Source organism: Saccoglossus kowalevskii, chromosome 8 (genome assembly GCF_978046115.1).
Source record: "Saccoglossus kowalevskii chromosome 8, keSacKowa6.1, whole genome shotgun sequence".
Taxonomy (NCBI): domain Eukaryota; kingdom Metazoa; phylum Hemichordata; class Enteropneusta; family Harrimaniidae; genus Saccoglossus; species Saccoglossus kowalevskii.
The window spans coordinates 23,610,922-23,631,733 of record NC_140648.1 but is presented as its reverse complement, the minus strand read 5'-3'; the positions used below and the strand labels follow the sequence as shown (position 1 = coordinate 23,631,733).

The 20,812-nt window shown below is 35.0% G+C and overlaps 2 protein-coding genes across 3 annotated transcripts in view; both read right to left on the bottom strand.

Moving 5' to 3' along the window:
• LOC100372066 (aconitate hydratase, mitochondrial) overlaps nucleotides 1-11,149 on the bottom strand; it is a 33,381-nt gene extending 22,232 nt beyond the window's left edge. The window contains exons 1-4 of the mRNA NM_001184930.1: nucleotides 11,091-11,149; nucleotides 10,552-10,620; nucleotides 5,653-5,799; nucleotides 383-493 (exon numbers count right to left, since the gene is read on the bottom strand). Coding sequence (NP_001171859.1) covers nucleotides 383-493; nucleotides 5,653-5,799; nucleotides 10,552-10,620; nucleotides 11,091-11,123 — 360 coding nt within the window. The 5' untranslated portion in view covers nucleotides 11,124-11,149. The remainder of the gene's footprint in view (nucleotides 1-382; nucleotides 494-5,652; nucleotides 5,800-10,551; nucleotides 10,621-11,090) is intronic.
• A 2,675-nt stretch (nucleotides 11,150-13,824) lies between these two features.
• LOC100370845 (chitobiosyldiphosphodolichol beta-mannosyltransferase-like) overlaps nucleotides 13,825-20,812 on the bottom strand; it is a 33,403-nt gene continuing 26,415 nt past the window's right edge. For both annotated transcript variants that reach the window (XM_085502966.1, XM_085502967.1), the window contains 2 exons: nucleotides 16,082-16,157; nucleotides 13,825-14,341 (listed from right to left, as the gene is read on the bottom strand). In XM_085502966.1, coding sequence (XP_085359092.1) covers nucleotides 14,201-14,341; nucleotides 16,082-16,157 — 217 coding nt within the window. In that variant the 3' untranslated portion in view covers nucleotides 13,825-14,200. The remainder of the gene's footprint in view (nucleotides 14,342-16,081; nucleotides 16,158-20,812) is intronic.

Sequence of the window (20,812 nt, the reverse complement as noted above, 5' to 3'; positions counted from 1 at the left end):
GAAATAATCAAGTATGGAACATATGTAATAATAACAGAACCCCACACCCTCCCCGTGGCTTTCGTTGCGTATGGAAGTTATTTTCACTCGAGATGCGATGTATTCTGCTGTACTTTCACTCGCTTCGCTCGTGAAAGTACGGCCGCAGGATACACTGCATCACTCGTGAAAATAACTGGGGTTCTGTCATATTATTTTTGATTTTAGAAGACAACACAATGTACATGTAGCGATCACAACATTAGTATTAGTAACTATAAACTTTAGAAGCGACAGTCAACAAAAAAATATTATATAAAATTTGTCTGAAGGGACGCAATTACATACTTGTGAACAGTTAAAAATGTAAGCAAGGTATTATTCAATGCATTCATTTACGTACCTTTGGAAGACCACTAGAAATAAACTGTAACATTGCCATTTGTGCAGTAGCATCCTGCATTGCTACTCTGTCTGGTCTTAGCTTTAAATAACTTACACCACGTTCAATATCCTAGTAGATAAAACAAAATAATTATTCAAAAATTCTTTCAAGTTGCACACTGTGGATATGTATATTAAATTTGTGTTTGCACCATTAAACTTATTATTACAGTAGAGTAACTGGAAAACATTAAATTTAAATCAGGCAAGCATTGCTTGAAAGATAAGAAGACCGGTAACTTTATTAACAACACAAGTGCAAGTGTTGCCTCGCGAGTTTGTATGATTTAATTGTATCGCCAAGACTGGTTTGGCAACAGCACTTGAATAACTTCAATTTGTTTTCAGACAACTAGTCGCCTATTGCCATAGACAGTAACCATGTGTAACAGTTGTCGCATTGTCATAAATTTCTGGAGAAAAAATATAACTGAAAAAACAAAATTTTGAAAAATACTTGGATGTGTTGAATTTGAAACGAAGAATTTCAATGACAATCACAATTTAGCAATAGAAAAAGGAAGGCATATGCAACCAAAAATACCTACTGAAAATAGTATTTGCAAACAATTCACTCAGAATGAAATAGAAGATGAACTGTACTTATTATGATATGTCCACAATATAAAGTAATACGTCAACAAATCATACAAGACATTACGTTTCCACAAGAAACACAGGATGATTCCTAGAAATTTATTTTCTTGATGACTTCAAAAGATGATTTAATAATAAAAAAGATTGGCAACTATATTCATAACTCATTTCAATCAAGAAATGAAAATGCCATTTGATATATAACACTTGTTTTATCCCATTAACAACTAACTTTCTTTTTGTAGTAGCAGTTATCACAACTAATCTTTATTGCTATTAACTAAAGATACATTGTATTTCTAAAGATGCAATAAAGTTATTATTATTATTATTATTGCCTCATCAATTACATCATGTAAACTAGCCAGGATGATACAGTTGTATGGTACATGCAGGAATTACCAAAACGATTTCTTCATCTGTCAGACCTGGTACATGTGCGAAAAATATGCTTTTATATTTATTCGGGATCAATTGAACTACTCGCAGAACAACTTTTTTATTTTTAGAAATACTGCGAAAAATAAGTGGTAATATAAATGTTATGAGATAAAACACTTCTGAGTAGATGGGTAGGCAGCCTTTTGTGACCTCAATATTACTGAAGATTTACATTTGACAAGCTGCAACAAAATGAAATATCTTTCCACAAATGCACTATCAACACGCTGAATAAATTGAAGCTATTATGCTAAAGTCAATGAGAGACATGGAAATAAATAGTATTCAAATTTACAGCATCACTGTTGGCTTTTAAACATGTAACATCGGGTTCACAATTTTCTATGAATGCTATTTTGCAAATTAGAAATCCTTTTTATGAGTAAGCCAAACAAATTGCCATGAAAGTTAGATGCCTACTCATAAATAAAAATACCCAGAATTTGTCCATTTTTTTGTTCAGTATTTTGACGCTTTTACTATTGGCACCGATATGCAACATTTTAAATGCAGGCTGGTGACATAGGCTGAAAAAAATATATTGTCCTAAATTATTTAAAAAAATTGGATTTTAAAAAGTGTTAAAAATACAATTATTCATTAACATTGTGTTCTATGGAGTTCTAAAAATAGTGAATTTTGATAAATATTAGGACAAATGTTTCAAAATACATCAACACACAAAAGAATGATATTTCATGGTGACATAGTACAATAGTATTATGAATATACATAATAAATCAATGTCATGAATTTATGACCAACTTTCTCAAAAATTGTGTGTAGGTTTAATTATACCTTTAACCAATGTTATTGACAGAATGAGAAGATATCAAATCGGTGTGAATTTGACAATTAATGCAACAGAAAATGTGCTAGAGATATGTAATATTATAGTCATCTGGACTACTTAATAACAGACTATTTTTAAATAGATTGCATTGGCAAGAAAAATTTGGGCATATGGGAGTAAAATATAAAAAAGTCTGATGGGAAATAGGATTTAAGTCTACAATTCCCATGCTGACTGATCAGCTGTACTTTGCAAATACAGTAAGTAGAATAAATGGATGGCATTTCATCACATGTCATGTATTCTAAAAGGACTAATGCATCTTTGTAAGGTATTGTGACGTATGCTGCGAGGAAAATAACAAGTTTCAATAATTGTCACAGCTAGGCTGCAAATTTTGATTATTGATATTGAAATGTATTGATTTATAGGTAAAATACAAATGATAATGAAATAAAATACGACTTATTAACTGATATTCATTATAACAGACGGCAGTCTTGACTGACATGTATGAGATATGGCACTGTGGAACATGATAGCCACCAATCAGTTATTTTGGATTTCGTGGTGACAAAAATACATGTGTATTTGTCCAATATGTCAGATTATAAAGGAAGTTTGTTATCGGTCCAGATATGTTGAAGATCTAAAAAGAAAATGGCTGCCAGTCCATTTTCATACTGATGAAAAGTTGAATATCTAGAGAATGAAGAGTGATACAAAAAAAACTGTAAATTGCATTCTCCTACATTTGTGGAGCTTTTTTTTTTGGAGGTCATTATGTTGTTTGGATTGATGTTTCCTTTACATCACGTTGTACGGCAGCTGACTGTAATAACATTCCCCACATTTATAATTCTAGTTTTGATGAACCTTTGTATACAGATTCATGATGCAGTGGTGAATACCATAGGTGTTCCATTTAAAGCACATTTCAAATAGCACACATAAATATACAACTACATTTATGATGTACCAGATCATAATTATTTTTATTACAGACACACCTGTCATTTATGTATTATGTATGCAATTTTATATAAGAAATGCAGTAGTTCAATAATTTAAAGTGTGCATATTAATGAGCCCATATGCATATTATCGATCAGCTGATTTATTATATCCAGCGATCCTGTAATTAATTAGACCAGGGGAAAAAATATCTTTGTTCGAAAAAAAAATTAAATTCCTTTCTTTTTGTCAGTGGTAACTTGATTCTAATAAATAGAGAAGGTGTGAAACATGGGGAAAACACAAAAAGACTGTATTAAAACATTGTCTTTTGATAGTCTCCAGTGATAGCCAAAATGAATGGGGGGGAAAAAGGCATCAATATGTGATGTATTAGTTTTCTTTTATATCAAGAAACACAGTTGGATTGGAAACATCTGAATGCAGGGGGTTGAATTTTAAGACGAAAATAAATTATTGTTTTAACAGAAATTAGGTGGTCCACTAATAGGATTATGGTATTAATCTGAATTGTACAGCTCAGTTATCATAACACATACAAGAGTAGTTCAGTGATTAGCTTAAGCGACAATCATAGCTAAGTAGAAACAAGAATTCAAAGCATGCCCAAGCTATTAAAACACTGATAGACCCTCGTTGATTTTTTTTGTTAACCGCATTTGTAATGAATGAGAAGTGTACGTTGGAAGTAATCTGACATACCCTGTTATTTGACAAGAACAATAACTCCAATCCTCCTCATGTAAATCAAAATCCACAAGAACAAGTTTTCACTCTTTTTGTTGTGTACTGGAATGTTAGGTATCAAATAGACAAAACAATTAAACTCATAGCAGAGAAATGTCGGAGACTACACAACATCCCACACAATTTGTTGCTAGAGAGAAATTATATTTCATTAAATACATGGTAGTTCAAAGTTTTCAGATTTCAGAAGAGATATTGACTCACTCTCTTGTTCTCATCTAATCGATTTCAGAGGAGCTATTAAATCACTCTCCTGTTTCACACCTCACTGATTTCAGAGGAGCTATTAAATCACTCTCCTGTTTCACACCTCACTGATTTCAGAGGAGCTATTAAATCACTCTCCTGTTTCACACCTCACTGATTTCAGAGGAGCTATTGACTCACTCTCCTGTTTCACACCTCACTGATTTCAGAGGAGCTATTAAATCACTCTCCTGTTTCACACCTCACTGATTTCAGAGGAGCTATTGACTCACTCTCCTGTTTCACACCTCACTGATTTCAGGAGAGCTATTGACTCACTCTCCTGTTTCACACCTCACTGATTTCAGGAGAGCTATTGACTCACTCTCCTGTTTCACACCTCACTGATTTCAGAGGAGCTATTGACTCACTCTCCTGTTTCACACCTCACTGATTTCAGGAGAGCTATTGACTCACTCTCCTGTTTCACACCTCACTGATTTCAGGAGAGCTATTGACTCACTCTCCTGTTTCACACCTCACTGATTTCAGGAGAGCTATTGACTCACTCTCCTGTTTCACACCTCACTGATTTCAGAGGAGCTATTGACTCACTCTCCTGTTTCACACCTCACTGATTTCAGGAGAGCTATTGACTCACTCTCCTGTTTCACACCTCACTGATTTCAGAGGAGCTATTGACTCACTCTCCTGTTTCACACCTCACTGATTTCAGAGGAGCTATTGACTCACTCTCCTGTTTCACACCTCACTGATTTCAGGAGAGCTATTGACTCACTCTCCTGTTTCACACCTCACTGATTTCAGGAGAGCTATTGACTCACTCTCCTGTTTCACACCTCACTGATTTCAGGAGAGCTATTGACTCACTCTCCTGTTTCACACCTCACTGATTTCAGGAAAGCTATTGACTCACTCTCCTGTTTCACACCTCACTGATTTCAGGAGAGCTATTGACTCACTCTCCTGTTTCACACCTCGCTAGCATAATTTATTCCCTAGAGTAGCATCATGTAACAGAACAAATGAATTACTACTGTACACAGAACTTAAATCAGTTACAAAGAACATTTTGTTTGTATTTATGATTTACTCATATCAGCCAATTTTCCTGTTAGTCAGCGATTTATTCTAATCAAACATGCTACACTGCATGTTTGACGGTAAATTCAGCAAATTTTGAAAAATATCAAATTTTTTAGCTGTCAGAATCTCTGAATATTTTAAAGTGCACACAGGTAATGTGACTCAGCATAACAGTTATCCTTATTCCACCAGGCCCCATGTACTTTGCATTGACTTGACCAGAAGGAGTTTTGTCTGAGAAATTATGTTGCACCTATTGTTTTCTGGACTATAAATATTGTAACAACAAAACACACTGGCAAAAAAATGCCTACTTTTACTATAGATGCAATATTTTATTGTTGCACAAGCATTCCAATTCAAACATAACATTTTCTGCTCACCTGATTTACTGGGTCATCTAAGTGTCCATACAATATTTTTTCTGCAAGGGTCATAGGTCTTCCAAGTCTATCCATAACAATCCTGAGTCGTTCCTCTTGTTTTTCATATCCGACATAATTTTTGTCTTCAAACCTGCTCATAGCAATCTATGAACCAAAGAAAGTTATCATTATAGTAAATCTAGAAACTATAACGCACGAACAAAATTATGGGTAGAGATCAATCATTATTTAAGAAGCACTTTTTTTTATCTGTAAACAATGCAATTGCAAATACCAGATGTAAACGGCATGTGCTCCTGTGTTTTTTTGAAAAGAATTTTTTAGTACTGTTTATTTACTAAGTTCTGCAGTTATTTTTTGATACTTCGTTTTATAAATATTTTTGAAATTATATGCTTAATGGTAAATTTTTGGAAATATTTATCAATTTAGATTAAAATTCACGCGAGAGGGTGTGATTTGCTATTTTTAAACAGTTGTAACAAAATATTGCTGATTAGATGACACTCGTATCATTTGGAAAATTGAAGCTACATTTGTTTTTTTCCCCAGTTTTTTTTACTCTCATGAGACAAATTGTATCACAAAAATGTAAGAAAAGACAGAAGAACAAGTGTAGAATAAAATTCAAACATAATAAACATTTGAGTACACTGTCTCCACTATAAGGGGAACAAAATACTTTATTTTTGTCTCTACATGGATGAGTAACTGTCTCATACTGTCTAAACTGATAGAACAATTGCACTCAACATGTTTAATTCCTGGCGAGAACTCTGCATGAGTGACGTCAAATTTGAATTGTTAGACGGTGTTCAACTACCATTAGATGTTTGAAAATATTTAAATTGACTGAAAGCCACATCCATGGTTACCTAACCTGAAACAATAGTATCCCAACAGCATACATGCCCCAAGTGGCAGAATTCAGCCATTTCACTTCAAGAAACAAGCAAAATAAAATAAAGCCATTTAATAATATATGAAAAAATACAATTTTAAAGCACATTTCACCAAAAACAATAATGAGCAACCAATTAGAGTGATTTGGAATCAATGAAATAAATAAAGATTGTGCTACCCGAATGTACACCAAGTGTAACCTTATTTGAATTTCATATCAAGACACTGATATGGGTATGTTACAAACCTGGCAGGAATTAACCACTTCACCCCCCCCCCCCCCCCCGAAACACACTTTCTGCAAGAATAATCAGAAGGATTAATGTTACAAAGTATCAATTTCTGTAGGAGTTTATTATTACTTGAAGTTACCCTGGGAGAACAGCATTATTATGGTTTTATTGGCGTCTTCAGACAATCATGCTAGCCATTTAATGATCTGAATTTGCTTGCATAACAGGAAAAAAACTAGATATTAAATTTTCTGCTTATAATTTCTCTGCATAGTCCTGTCCTGTATGTGTTTTGGCCATTCTGCACACATTTTGTATGTTTGTTTTCTGTCAACTCAAGAGCTAAATCAATAGGATTAACATCCAATGTCAATAAAGTAGCCAAAGTGTTAAAAATAGATCAAATACTAGAAAATTCTTCATGGGTATATTTCTAAGGCGTGCTTTTGGGTTCATTTAGTGTACTTTTTTGGACTCAGCAGCCCTTAAAACGTAATATTACTTGAAATAAAGTAACAAGTTTTCATGTTTTCCTCGTAAAGTGTGTTGGCTGTTCTCTCTCTGAAAACCAGGGAGAATATTTGGTTTATCGGCTTAAAGTAGGATTTAGATCGTACAATTATAATCCAAATCCCCCTTGATAGAGTTGTAAACAAATTTTTATATGTATGATTCCTTAGGATTCTGCTTTGTTTCCAATTACTGCAGTAATTCAGAACAAAATTAAAACTTTGTGAATCTATGCTCTTTGGAGCACTTAAAAGTCTTAGCAAATTTGAACATACAACTGGGAAGCCAAAATTATCGCTAGTGTGTGGATGTAGTGTTTTCCTTTATCATCCATTTTCCACAATTAGTGCTAATTTAGAAAATCAATTATTCAACATAAAAGTCCTGAAACCCCAATAAAGCCTAAAATGCTCTCACACTGCAACTTTAATACCAGTTCAGTCTAAATTAAATGAGCAGTACAGCCTGTCTTGCTGTAATCCCAAAATAAGACTACCTGTTGTGTACTTGTTTTCATTTGGCAAATATACATGCAGATACATTACTTGTAACAGTCGTGGTAAACAATGGTTATTTCACAATGCCTAGCCGCTGAACTAATGTGACTGCCTCTGGCGACTGGCAAGTTGTAGCAGTGAAAAAATGGAAAAACACAGTCATAAGGTAGATTCACACCAGAAATTAAGGCCAGCCTTAGGCTTACCCAAATTTTAGGCTTGCCTAAATTTTGTACGTGAACACAAACCAAAATATTTAGGCTGGCCTAAATAAAAAATGCCTAGAAAAGAGTGCCATAGCCACTCTAACTACAGTAGAAACAAGCACCAGATTGGGTAATCCACACTATCATTGACTGAATATGCGAATCAGGTTTGTGAGCTTTGTAGCACTGTCTCAAAACCTTTTCACAATCACAACAACTATGGCTACGAGTGTGAGAGGAGTCAAAAATGAAATCATTGATTGTTGTGTGGATGGGAAAACAAGGTCAAAATGAAGGAACCTAAAAAATTGCAGCCCGGTTAGGAGACACTGAAATAGCACAAGTGAAAAGAAAGACATCTGTGAGCAGATTTTAAAGCAATAGTACCAGTTGTCACTGGTCACCATTGCGTTGTTTATTTTGCACATGCGTTATTATGATAAATTAAACAATGTACACAAAAATTGACAACTACGAGTGAAAGACTGACAAAACATTCATGTACTAGTACGGATATATATCGAGAGACGATATCAAACTCTAAACTGATGGTATGAACTAAGTTATTGAGATTAGTTATAGTTAGTCTGGTTTTAGAGTTAGCCAAATTGTTTTTCTCACAACTTGTTCTAGGACACATCATAAAGGTAACTGGAACTCTATGTTGGTCATTGGCCTTTGGACTATTTCATTCTATGATTTACCGTGTTAGATCATGAATATTCATAAAATGATCAATATGCAATGATGATCACCTGTAAATTATATGCGAACAATGACCACAAATTCTGAGATGTCAACAATCACGCACACGTGCACTCATTCACGCATTGAAAAACAAATGTTCACAGATTTTTATAGCATATTCTATTTAAAAATTGGAGCATGCCCCTTTTCCCATTACAAATTTCATGTAAAGTAGGACTCAATAAAAGCCTTCATTAAGTATGAGAAATTTTGCAAAATACATCTCTATAGATAGTTTGGAGTCATGGGTTCTAAGTCAGATAATGCTCCCCTAATCAAACTCTTCTGGGATATAAAGTCTCGCCTGAGATAAAATGTTGATACTACAGCTTCATAGTGGGGCATCTTAATATACTTAAATCACTTTGGACAATTCATTAAATGTCCATCATAATAATAAGTCTGAACACTGACAATAAGATAGTCTATAGCCTCAATTAACGATTAACATAACTGTACAGTACATAGAGATTAGAAAAACGTGCATTCCAGTAGACAGTACTAAGTACAACGAGTCATCATAATAAATGCCTAAAAAGTTTATGGGGGCATGTAACATCCTGTCCAGAAAAGGCAAAGGTTAAACCTGCAATAATATTTGACAGCATTCAAGACAACAATGACAGATAAAACATCACAATATTTTGTTAATGTCAAAACAGATATTTTTAAGCTCTGGTACCATTCACAGTGTTCCTTGTCCTTTACTAAATATGTTATTTAATATGTGTTTTAATTGTTTTCTTTGGACTATTATGTGAAATAATGGATGTTATAAATATGAGAAATAATTTTAAAGTATGTTTAAATGGTGGCACTCCTAGATGCTGTTCAACAGTTTAATCAGAGTATGATTTTTGTCTTCTAAAGTTTAACTGCAATTTACAATGGCCAACTTTAACTATTACCCAATACATTTTCTGCAATGTACAATTTCAACCAGACCAACTAGTTTAGGATAAGTGAAAAAAAAAAAAAAAATTCACAAGCCTTGAATGAAAGTCGCTGCTATTGTAGTAGACAAGAATAACACTTCGATAAATTTTATTTATTTTTAGCATAAATCTAAATATGAGCAATGGTGATTGCTTTTCTCAACATAACACACGATTGTTGTTTTTTGGCATTTTGGCACATTTATGAAAATTAAATATTAGTACAACTTAACAATTTTCAGTCGTTTACGGAGAATTTTGGAATCAATAGTCTGGTAATGAAATCTAGATTTCGAGAGCTCTGACAACCATTTTTTTAACCCCTGCTGATACAAATACTCCCAAATGTCACAAAACGCATTATCTTAGAGTGTACCGGTATATTTGAAAGCTGACAGCCTTACAAAGAATACCATATTTATTCTAACAGCAACTTACATAAATGACAGATGGTCGAAATATGCTGTATTATATTAAATGATTCAGCATAATATTTATGCAATTTTTTGCTCACATGCACTTAATATAATATATAGTACATTGAGTTGAGTTTTTTTTACATGATTTAGAGTAACAGCAATTGATTGATGGATTTACATTTGCCCGTTTGGTCAATGAAACTTTTTAACTATTGTATGCATGAATATTGGCACAGGATCAAGTTTAATTTCAATAAAACGTTACTTTGACTGGGGTATTACGTAATTTGCCTGGCCTATTAAGTAATCACCAATATAATTTTACAGTGGGCCAAAGTAACTGTAGCTATGGAAAATACAATGGTGTCCAAAATAAAACAAGCAATTAAGAGTCTGGTGTGCGAAATAATAGAAAGCTGATGGTGGTAAAAAAAAACCGACAGTACCTTTTGTGAGGCTGCTCCTGAAGTCTGTAACAGGCGGACATGCAGCCCAGGACATAACGTCCGCTGCACCTGTAAGAATAGAAATTAAATGAGTAAATATTGCCAAGAACGACGACAGCATAGCATTTTAATGTAAATAAATATATTTAATGTCATTCTCGACTTTTCTGGTGATTAAAATTAAAAGAAAGTTGTCGATAAAAAAAAAACGTTCAGTTCATCCAGACTGTCACGAAACAAATTAATTATGCGTTTTAATTCACCCAGTTCAACTGATGTTGCCAGGTACAGGATACTGGTGTACATGTTCAACAGCAGACGATAAAAAGCAACGATTACAAATTAGATGTACGCATGTTGCGTGAGCAGAGCTAATGTAAAAATGCCGGTGCCGGGCACTGTAACATATCGTTGCAAAATATTTTCTATGATAAAAGTTTTTTCACTATAAAACTGAAAAAGGAGATGCACGAGGATGATTCAGTTTTGCTAATGTAATCTGAAGGTATGTAATAGAAGAGAAAGCATAATTATATTACCTGTCGCGAAGACAATCTCAGCACATACGCCATTTTCACCTTGACACTGACAAAATGGCGGCCGGTCGAAAAAAAGCACGTCGTCCTTGCCTATGTTTATCGCTAGAGGGCGCACTTATTGTCAGAGTTTGCACATTCACAGAAAATATAGTCGAACCACAAGGAATAGGAAAAATATATTATATTGAAAAATGTACAATAAATAGTTTGTATCTAAACCCCCCCCCCCGGTGTAATGAACTGATCTCCTTGCCAATGACCTTCGCCACCGTTTTACAGAATGGAATGCTCTCCTTAAACATTAGGGAAGTTCATCGTCAAAGAGGACAGTAAAGTATACATGAGGGGTTGATTAAAAAAATATTCATATTTTATAAATTTGTGCTGATAATATATTTCTCCTACTCCCTGTGTTTGAACTGTTGGAGATAGTGCCTTGGGTGAGACCTGGGAAAAATTCTCAGGGGAATAACATGACATGACACAGTATTTTCCTCATGAAACAGAAGGAAGTTCAAACTACCGCAAGAGGGCGTGGTAGAAGAAGGTAAGTTTCATATGAAAAGGATTAAGGAAGTAGTAGAGTTTCCGAGCCAACCACTATTGTATGTACAAAATATTTGAATTTGAATGAGAGCGATTGGTCGGTATTTACAATTTTTATAAATATGTTTTTAGCTAAGGTACGGCTTTTTGCCCGACATTGTACCCCCCACCAAATAAATAAAAGAGCCAGTAAAACTCTGATTTTGTCTAGCTTTTATTTTATGACAGAAATTTTAAAGAATTTATACAATAAAAATCAACAGTACATGTTTCAAAAGTATAAAAATTTAAAAGATTTGAAGAAATTACTCAATTGACAAAACGTGCACTCCAAAATTACATGCAAACATTATGCAAATTGATAGGCACAAATATTACCATAATCAGGTTTTGTATCACCCAGTGCTTTACTCAAGAGCTGAAAATAACAATAGCATATTTGCTCCAGTTTATTAGAAACAAATAAACTAGACACTGTATTTATTGTACAGTATACCGGATCATTAAATCGCGGTAGTCGTTGCGCAGCGCATGTAAATAAACAATGTATTTTACATGCGTTGTATACGTCGCTATGAGTCCCATATCGAACAGGACGCGGCACGACGACTGCCGCCCTTAAAAATATGACTGATATTGATTATAGACACACCTCTGTCATATACGCAAGCATGAATATTTTTATTCGTATGACGTGTAAGCCAATTTTTTTTTGCTTGGTTCACTTTATTACAATTTACTTCCATTCAACAGACGACTCGACTTCGTCTTGTTGGAGGCTCCTTGCTGCTATGATTCTGCCACCACAGCCGATAGTTGACTACACTTTTGATTGGCTAATCTGAATATGCTAATTTTTTCCAAACAAAAGATTATACTTTTTTTTTCCTACACACAATATCAACCAACACCATTAAAAAGTATGACCTTCCCATTCTCCCCAATGTTGCAATATATTTACATGTGTAATGTAAAGCAAGTCCACACTACTGTAAAATACTTTATTTTAGCTGGAATTTATTTTGGCTGAAAAGATTTGTATGGAATGTATTTTCACTGATTTTTGACAAGTTGAATGTAAAATAAAGAAAAACTGTATTTTCGCTGAATTTTATTTTCACTGAATCATTCCTTCAGCGAAAATTAATTCCCAGCGAAAATAAAATATTCTACATTATCTGGAAAGTAGGTAACCAGTGGAACAATAGTTAGGTAGACCATGCTTGTTACAAGGAATCTACACTGTACCAACTGTGAATTTAAATCATTTTCATGGTATTACAGCAAGCTGCTTGCCCCCCCCCCCCCCCCGATTGTGAAAACACTCCCCCTGATATATAACACACCAGCTCAATACAAACTGTAAGTAGAACTTTAATGTAATTTATTGTTGTTGAAATCAAAGAGTGTATCATGTGACCCTGAGGGAGCAATCAATTACAAATAATGACAAGATCCAACTTGCATTACAATAATTAAAGACGCTGATTACAAAAAACCTCGGGCTAGGCCAAGAATAAAAGGTTTTGCTTCTTGTTATAAAGAGCATTAGTTCTAAAATTGAGTCTTGTAATTTTTACTAGTGAAGTGTGGCACATACAGTAGAATGGGGTAAAGTTTGTTTTCTGTTTTAGAGGATGTTTTGTCTATTTAAATTAACTTTTAATGCATGTATTCAAAAGCGTTATTTAATTAATGTTAAACATATATCTTCTTCTTGTGGTATTGATTAAAAAAAAACTTTTTAAAACAATATTGCGTCATTTTTCAATAAGCAGTGGGAGAAGCAGCAAAACCAATTTTTTGGGGCCTCAGTTATTCATTCATGCATTTTGTAATCAATTACTGAAATGTCATTGCTAGGGCTGAAGGGGGGGGGGCTCCCCCTAAATCCGCTCGTGGACAACTAATAATATCTGCACATTACCTGAATTTGATCAAAATCTGCTTAGAAGTTTTTGAGATTTGTGCTTATACACAAACACAGACAGATCAACACTAACCCACCTGACTGTTTGTTTGTGTGCACAATAGCTAAAATTCATAAGTAGGATTCTTCTTTAAAAGAAAATTTGGTATGAAAATAACACACAATAAGATTTGTAAATAGCACAGATCTGAAAAAACAGTTTGGCAGCTCAAATACAAAATATTAATTACTTTCTATAAGAAAGACTCAATAATGAGATTCATTTATTATATTTCTTTATTTACATGAAATGACATGAACAAAATATATCAATTACAATTAGAATTTTTATTGGTCAGAATTATACAGAAGTTGAAAGAAAAGTCTTGGTTGCTATGGGCACAGTCTCAATTGTCAAATTACCATATGCCTATGCAATAATGACAATACTTTAAAATATTATATAAAATACATTTAACGAACTACAATTAGTTATTTAATTGCACCATTGTTTACACACAAAAAATGTAGATTGCAGATAGATATAAATTTGCACAATCCCATGATGCATTTCATTTTTATATCATATGCCATAGTTCATTGCTTTGGAACTTTCCTCCAAAAACTAAATGAGTGAAAAAAAAAATGTTATCCTTTACTTTAGAGATATTTTCTTTACTCGTGGCAAAACAATTTTGTCCCAACATTCATTCCATCGCAGATTCTGAAACGATTCTAAATTTTTTCGGAATTTTGAAAGTTGCTTCTGGTTGCCAGGGAAACCAATCAATAGATTCTAAAAGTAACAACAACAAAAAAACAAAACGTCAACAAATTATAACAACATAGTTGAACTCTGGTGACCTTGACCTTTGTTATATAATATAATATAATTCCCATTATCATAGTTTGTTTCAATATAAATATGCATTGTCATAATTAATTTTGAATACAAACAAGTTTTGGGGTTGAACCAACAGTGGGGAATCAGTCTACCGAATGTCCTTAAAAGATGTAAATATCTTACAAAAACATTGGTGCCTTATTTGTTTGATTATTTCAAGGGACATAATTTCCAGCTTTATTCAAAGTAATTCAGATATTTTAGTAGAAAAACAAATGTCTCATTGCAAAAAAAAGTGCTGCATTTAGATGTGAATAGATTCATAAAACATGCAAGATAACAGAAAATTTTAGCTGGCTTTAGTTCAAGTATTTTGTACAGGTGTCTGTCAAAAATTAATGATTCACTGAGACAAATATGAACTGCCTCATTGTGTGACTACTGTATTATATGAAAAGTAAAAAAAAAACACCTTTTATGAATAGCTATCATGTTGCAAGCTCTGCTTTGTATGCAAATCAACTTAAATAGTTAGTTGGTGTCCAGTGGAGGGAGAAGTCAACAGTACTGTTGCCTCCTGAGAATCTACATCTTCAAACACTGCAATCTTTGAAGTGCGTTTTTAAACTAGTATTATAAAAACTCTATCATTCTGTTCTAATAGCTGAAACATATTCCTGTGAGTTTACATTTGTCAAATGAACTGTTTGTCAAATACAGAATACATATATTTTACCTTTTAAAATGTGGATGAAATGTTTTATGTATTGTTTTTGATTTGATAACTTTGAACTAAACAGATTTTCTATTAGCTTCAGATCGTGATCAAAGTTAGGCACCCAGTTCATAGGAGTGCTTATATTGATTTTCTGACATCTTGTTTTCTGTAAAGATTTTATTGGTAGGTTTGCAAATGTGTATCAGACTGTGCAATCTCTCCATGAGTTGGTTTTGAAACCCAGTATGGGATTCTGAGATACATTACCAAGGATATTATTACAAGATAAATCATTTGCTTCATTGAACACATACAACAATGCACATTTCCACTGAGATCAGTGACCTTTGATGTGTATCACCAGTGATCAGTCAAGTAGAAACAGTCAAAATATTTTATCAGATTTTCTTAATTTGTGCATGATATTTTCATACAGGACATCTGTTGTTCAAACTCAGGGAAGACTTTATACTGATGAATAAGGTGATCAAGTTTGATAAAGTTTGGAATAGAATTAGTAAAGTTATTATGCACACAATAACAATTATTAACGACGACGACGATGACGACAACAACAACGCCGGACAAAATTTTTCCCTTAATATACCTTTCCCTTCCATCTTTGATGGTACGGGCAAGGTAAAAATTGAAATGAAACATAAAAGTAACAGATTCATGAAAAGTATTATATATTACTGTATGTTTATTAGCTGCAATGTATTTTTTTTCCACAAAAAAAAACAATTATGTTCAATTGAAATCAGGCTAGTGTTGCCTCATAGATTCACATACACCTAAAAAACAATTTGGAGTAGTGTAAGACATATTTATAAGTTTGCAGCTTTTATTAGCTGCTTGTGGACCTTCAATATCAGATTTATTAAATTTCTGTGTAATTTACTTCACTCATTCTGATATTGTTAGCTCACTCATGAGATATCTATACATCTGATTCAACTTCCTAGCACACTCACCTGCAGCTGTTGAGACAGTTCATTTTCATTGTGGAAAACCAAACCATTTTCTTCATGTTTCACCAACTCATCAAGACTATTGAGAAAATCAAAGGTATTTATTATGTTAAATTAATAGCTATAAACAGGTTATTACAAAAGAAATAAATAAATACATAAAATACATTTGTACTAGTATATGGCACATACTGGCAGTCCACATCCAAACATATCTACTACTTACCAGTTGAAATGTATGGCACATACTGACAGTCCACATCCAAACATATCTACTACTTACCAGTTGAAATGTATAGCACATACTGGCAGTCCACATCCACACATATCTACTACTTACCAGTTGAAATGTATGGCACATACTGGCAGTCTACATCCAAACATATCTGCTACCTACCAGTTGAAATGTATGGCACATACTGACAGTCCACATCCAAACATATCTACTACTTACCAGTTGAAATGTATGGCACATACTGGCAGTCTACATCCAAACATATCTACTACTTACCAGTTGAAATGTATGGCACATACTGGCAGTCCACATCCACACATATCTACTACTTACCAGTTGAAATGTATGGCACATACTGACAGTCCACATCCACACATATCTACTACCTACCAGTTGAAATGTATGGCACATACTGGCAGTCCACATCCAAACATATCTACTACCTACCAGTTGAAATGTATGGCACATACTGACAGTCCACATCCACACATATCTACTACCTACCAGTTGAAATGTATGGCACATACTGGCAGTCCACATCCAAACATATCTACTACCTACCAGTTGAAATGTATGGCACATACTGGCAGTCCACATCCAAACATATCTACTACCTACCAGTTGAAATGTATGGCACATACTGGCAGTCCACATCCAAACATATCTACTACCTACCAGTTGAAATGTATGGCACATACTGGCAGTCCACATCCAAACATATCTACTACCTACCAGTTGAAATGTATGGCACATACTGGCAGTCCACATCCAAACATATCTACTACCTACCAGTTGAAATGTATGGCACATACTGGCAGTCCACATCCAAACATATCTACTACCTACCAGTTGAAATGTATGGCACATACTGGCAGTCCACATCCACACATATCTACTACCTACCAGTTGAAATGTATGGCACATACTGGCAGTCCACATCCAAACATATCTACTACTTACCAGTTGAAATGTATGGCACATACTGGCAGTCCACATCCAAACATATCTACTACTTACCAGTTGAAATGTATAGCACATACTGACAGTCCACATCCAAACATATCTACTACTTACCAGTTGAAATGTATGGCACATACTGGCAGTCCACATCCAAACATATCTACTACTTACCAGTTGAAATGTATGGCACATACTGGCAGTCCACATCCAAACATATCTACTACTTACCAGTTGAAATGTATGGCACATACTGGCAGTCCACATCCACACATATCTACTACTTACCAGTTGAAATGTATGGCACATACTGACAGTCCACACCAAACATATCTACTACTTACCAGTTGAAATGTATGGCACATACTGGCAGTCCACATCCAAACATATCTACTACCTACCAGTTGAAATGTATGGCACATACTGGCAGTCCACATCCAAACATATCTACTACTTACCAGTTGAAATGTATGGCACATACTGGCAGTCCACATCCAAACATATCTACTACCTACCAGTTGAAATGTATGGCACATACTGGCAGTCCACATCCAAACATATCTACTACCTACCAGTTGAAATGTATGGCACATACTGGCAGTCCACATCCACACATATCTACTACCTACCAGTTGAAATGTATGGCACATACTGGCAGTCCACATCCAAACATATCTACTACCTACCAGTTGAAATGTATGGCACATACTGACAGTCCACATCCACACATATCTACTACCTACCAGTTGAAATGTATGGCACATACTGGCAGTCCACATCCAAACATATCTACTACCTACCAGTTGAAATGTATGGCACATACTGACAGTCCACATCCACACATATCTACTACCTACCAGTTGAAATGTATGGCACATACTGGCAGTCCACATCCAAACATATCTACTACCTACCAGTTGAAATGTATGGCACATACTGACAGTCCACATCCACACATATCTACTACCTACCAGTTGAAATGTATGGCACATACTGGCAGTCCACATCCAAACATATCTACTACCTACCAGTTGAAATGTATGGCACATACTGGCAGTCCACATCCAAACATATCTACTACCTACCAGTTGAAATGTATGGCACATACTGGCAGTCCACATCCAAACATATCTACTACCTACCAGTTGAAATGTATGGCACATACTGGCAGTCCACATCCACACATATCTACTACCTACCAGTTGAAATGTATGGCACATACTGGCAGTCCACATCCAAACATATCTACTACCTACCAGTTGAAATGTATGGCACATACTGGCAGTCCACATCCAAACATATCTACTACCTACCAGTTGAAATGTATGGCACATACTGGCAGTTCACATCCAAACATATCTATTACTTACCAGTTGAAATGTATGGCACATACTGGCAGTCCACATCCAAACATATCTACTACTTACCAGTTGAAATGTATAGCACATACTGACAGTCCACATCCAAACATATCTACTACTTACCAGTTGAAATGTATGGCACATACTGGCAGTCCACATCCAAACATATCTACTACCTACCAGTTGAAATGTATGGCACATACTGGCAGTCCACATCCAAACATATCTATTACTTACCAGTTGAAATGTATGGCACATACTGGCAGTCCACATCCAAACATATCTACTACTTACCAGTTGAAATGTATAGCACATACTGGCAGTCCACATCCAAACATATCTACTACCTACCAGTTGAAATGTATGGCACATACTGGCAGTCCACATCCAAACATATCTACTACCTACCAGTTGAAATGTATGGCACATACTGGCAGTCCACATCCAAACATATCTACTACTTACCAGTTGAAATGTATGGCACATACTGGCAGTCCACATCCAAACATATCTATTACTTACCAGTTGAAATGTATGGCACATACTGGCAGTCCACATCCAAACATATCTACTACTTACCAGTTGAAATGTATGGCACATACTGGCAGTCCACATTCAAACATATCTACTACCTACCAGTTGAAATGTATGGCACATACTGGCAGTCCACATCCAAACATATCTACTACCTACCAGTTGAAATGTATGGCACATACTGGCAGTCCACATCCAAACATATCTACTACTTACCAGTTGAAATGTATGGCACATACTGGCAGTCCACATCCAAACATATCTACTACTTACCAGTTGAAATGTATAGCACATACTGGCAGTCCACATCCAAACATATCTACTACTTACCAGTTGAAATGTATAGCACATACTGGCAGTCCACATCCAAACATATCTACTACTTACCAGTTGAAATGTATGGCACATACTGGCAGTCCACATCCAAACATATCTACTACTTACCAGTTGAAATGTATGGCACATACTGGCAGTCCACATCCAAACATATCTACTACTTACCAGTTGAAATGTATGGCACATACTGGCAGTCCACATCCAAACATATCTACTACTTACCAGTTGAAATGTATGGCACATACTGGCAGTCCACATCCAAACATATCTACTACTTACCAGTTGAAATGTATGGCACATACTGGCAGTCCACATCCAAACATATCTACTACTTACCAGTTGAAATGTATGGCACATACTGGCAGTCCACATTCAAACATATCTACTACCTACCAGTTGAAATGTATGGCACATACTGACAGTCCACATCCAAACATATCTACTACTTACCAGTTGAAATGTATGGCACATACTGGCAGTCCACATTCAAACATATCTACTACCTACCAGTTGAAATGTATGGCACATACTGGCAGTCCACATCCAAACATATCTACTACTTACCAGTTGAAATGTATGGCACATACTGACAGTCCACATCCAAACATATCTACTACTTACCAGTTGAAATGTATGGCACATACTGGCAGTCCACATTCAAACATATCTACTACCTACCAGTTGAAATGTATGGCACATACTGGCAGTCCACATCCAAACATATCTACTACTTACCAGTTGAAATGTATGGCACATACTGGCAGTCCACATCCAAACATATCTACTACTTACCAGTTGAAATGTATGGCACATACTGGCAGTCCACATTCAAACATATCTACTACCTACCAGTTGAAATGTATGGCACATACTGGCAGTCCACATCCAAACATATCTACTACCTACCAGTTGAAATGTATGGCACATACTGGCAGTCCACATCCAAACATATCTACTACTCACCAGTTGAAATGTATAGCACATACTGGCAGTCCACATCCAAACATATCTACTACCTACCAGTTGAAATGTATGGCACACACCGGCAGTCCACATTCAAACATATCTATTACTTACCAGTTGAAATGTATGGCACGTACTGGCAGTCCACATTCAAACATATCTACTACTTACCAGTTGAAATGTATGGCACATACTGGCAGTCCACATCCAAACATATCTACTACTTACCAGTTGAAATGTATAGCACATACTGGCAGTCCACATCCAAACATATCTACTACCTACCAGTTGAAATGTATGGCACATACTGGCAGTCCACATTCAAACATATCTACTACCTACCAGTTG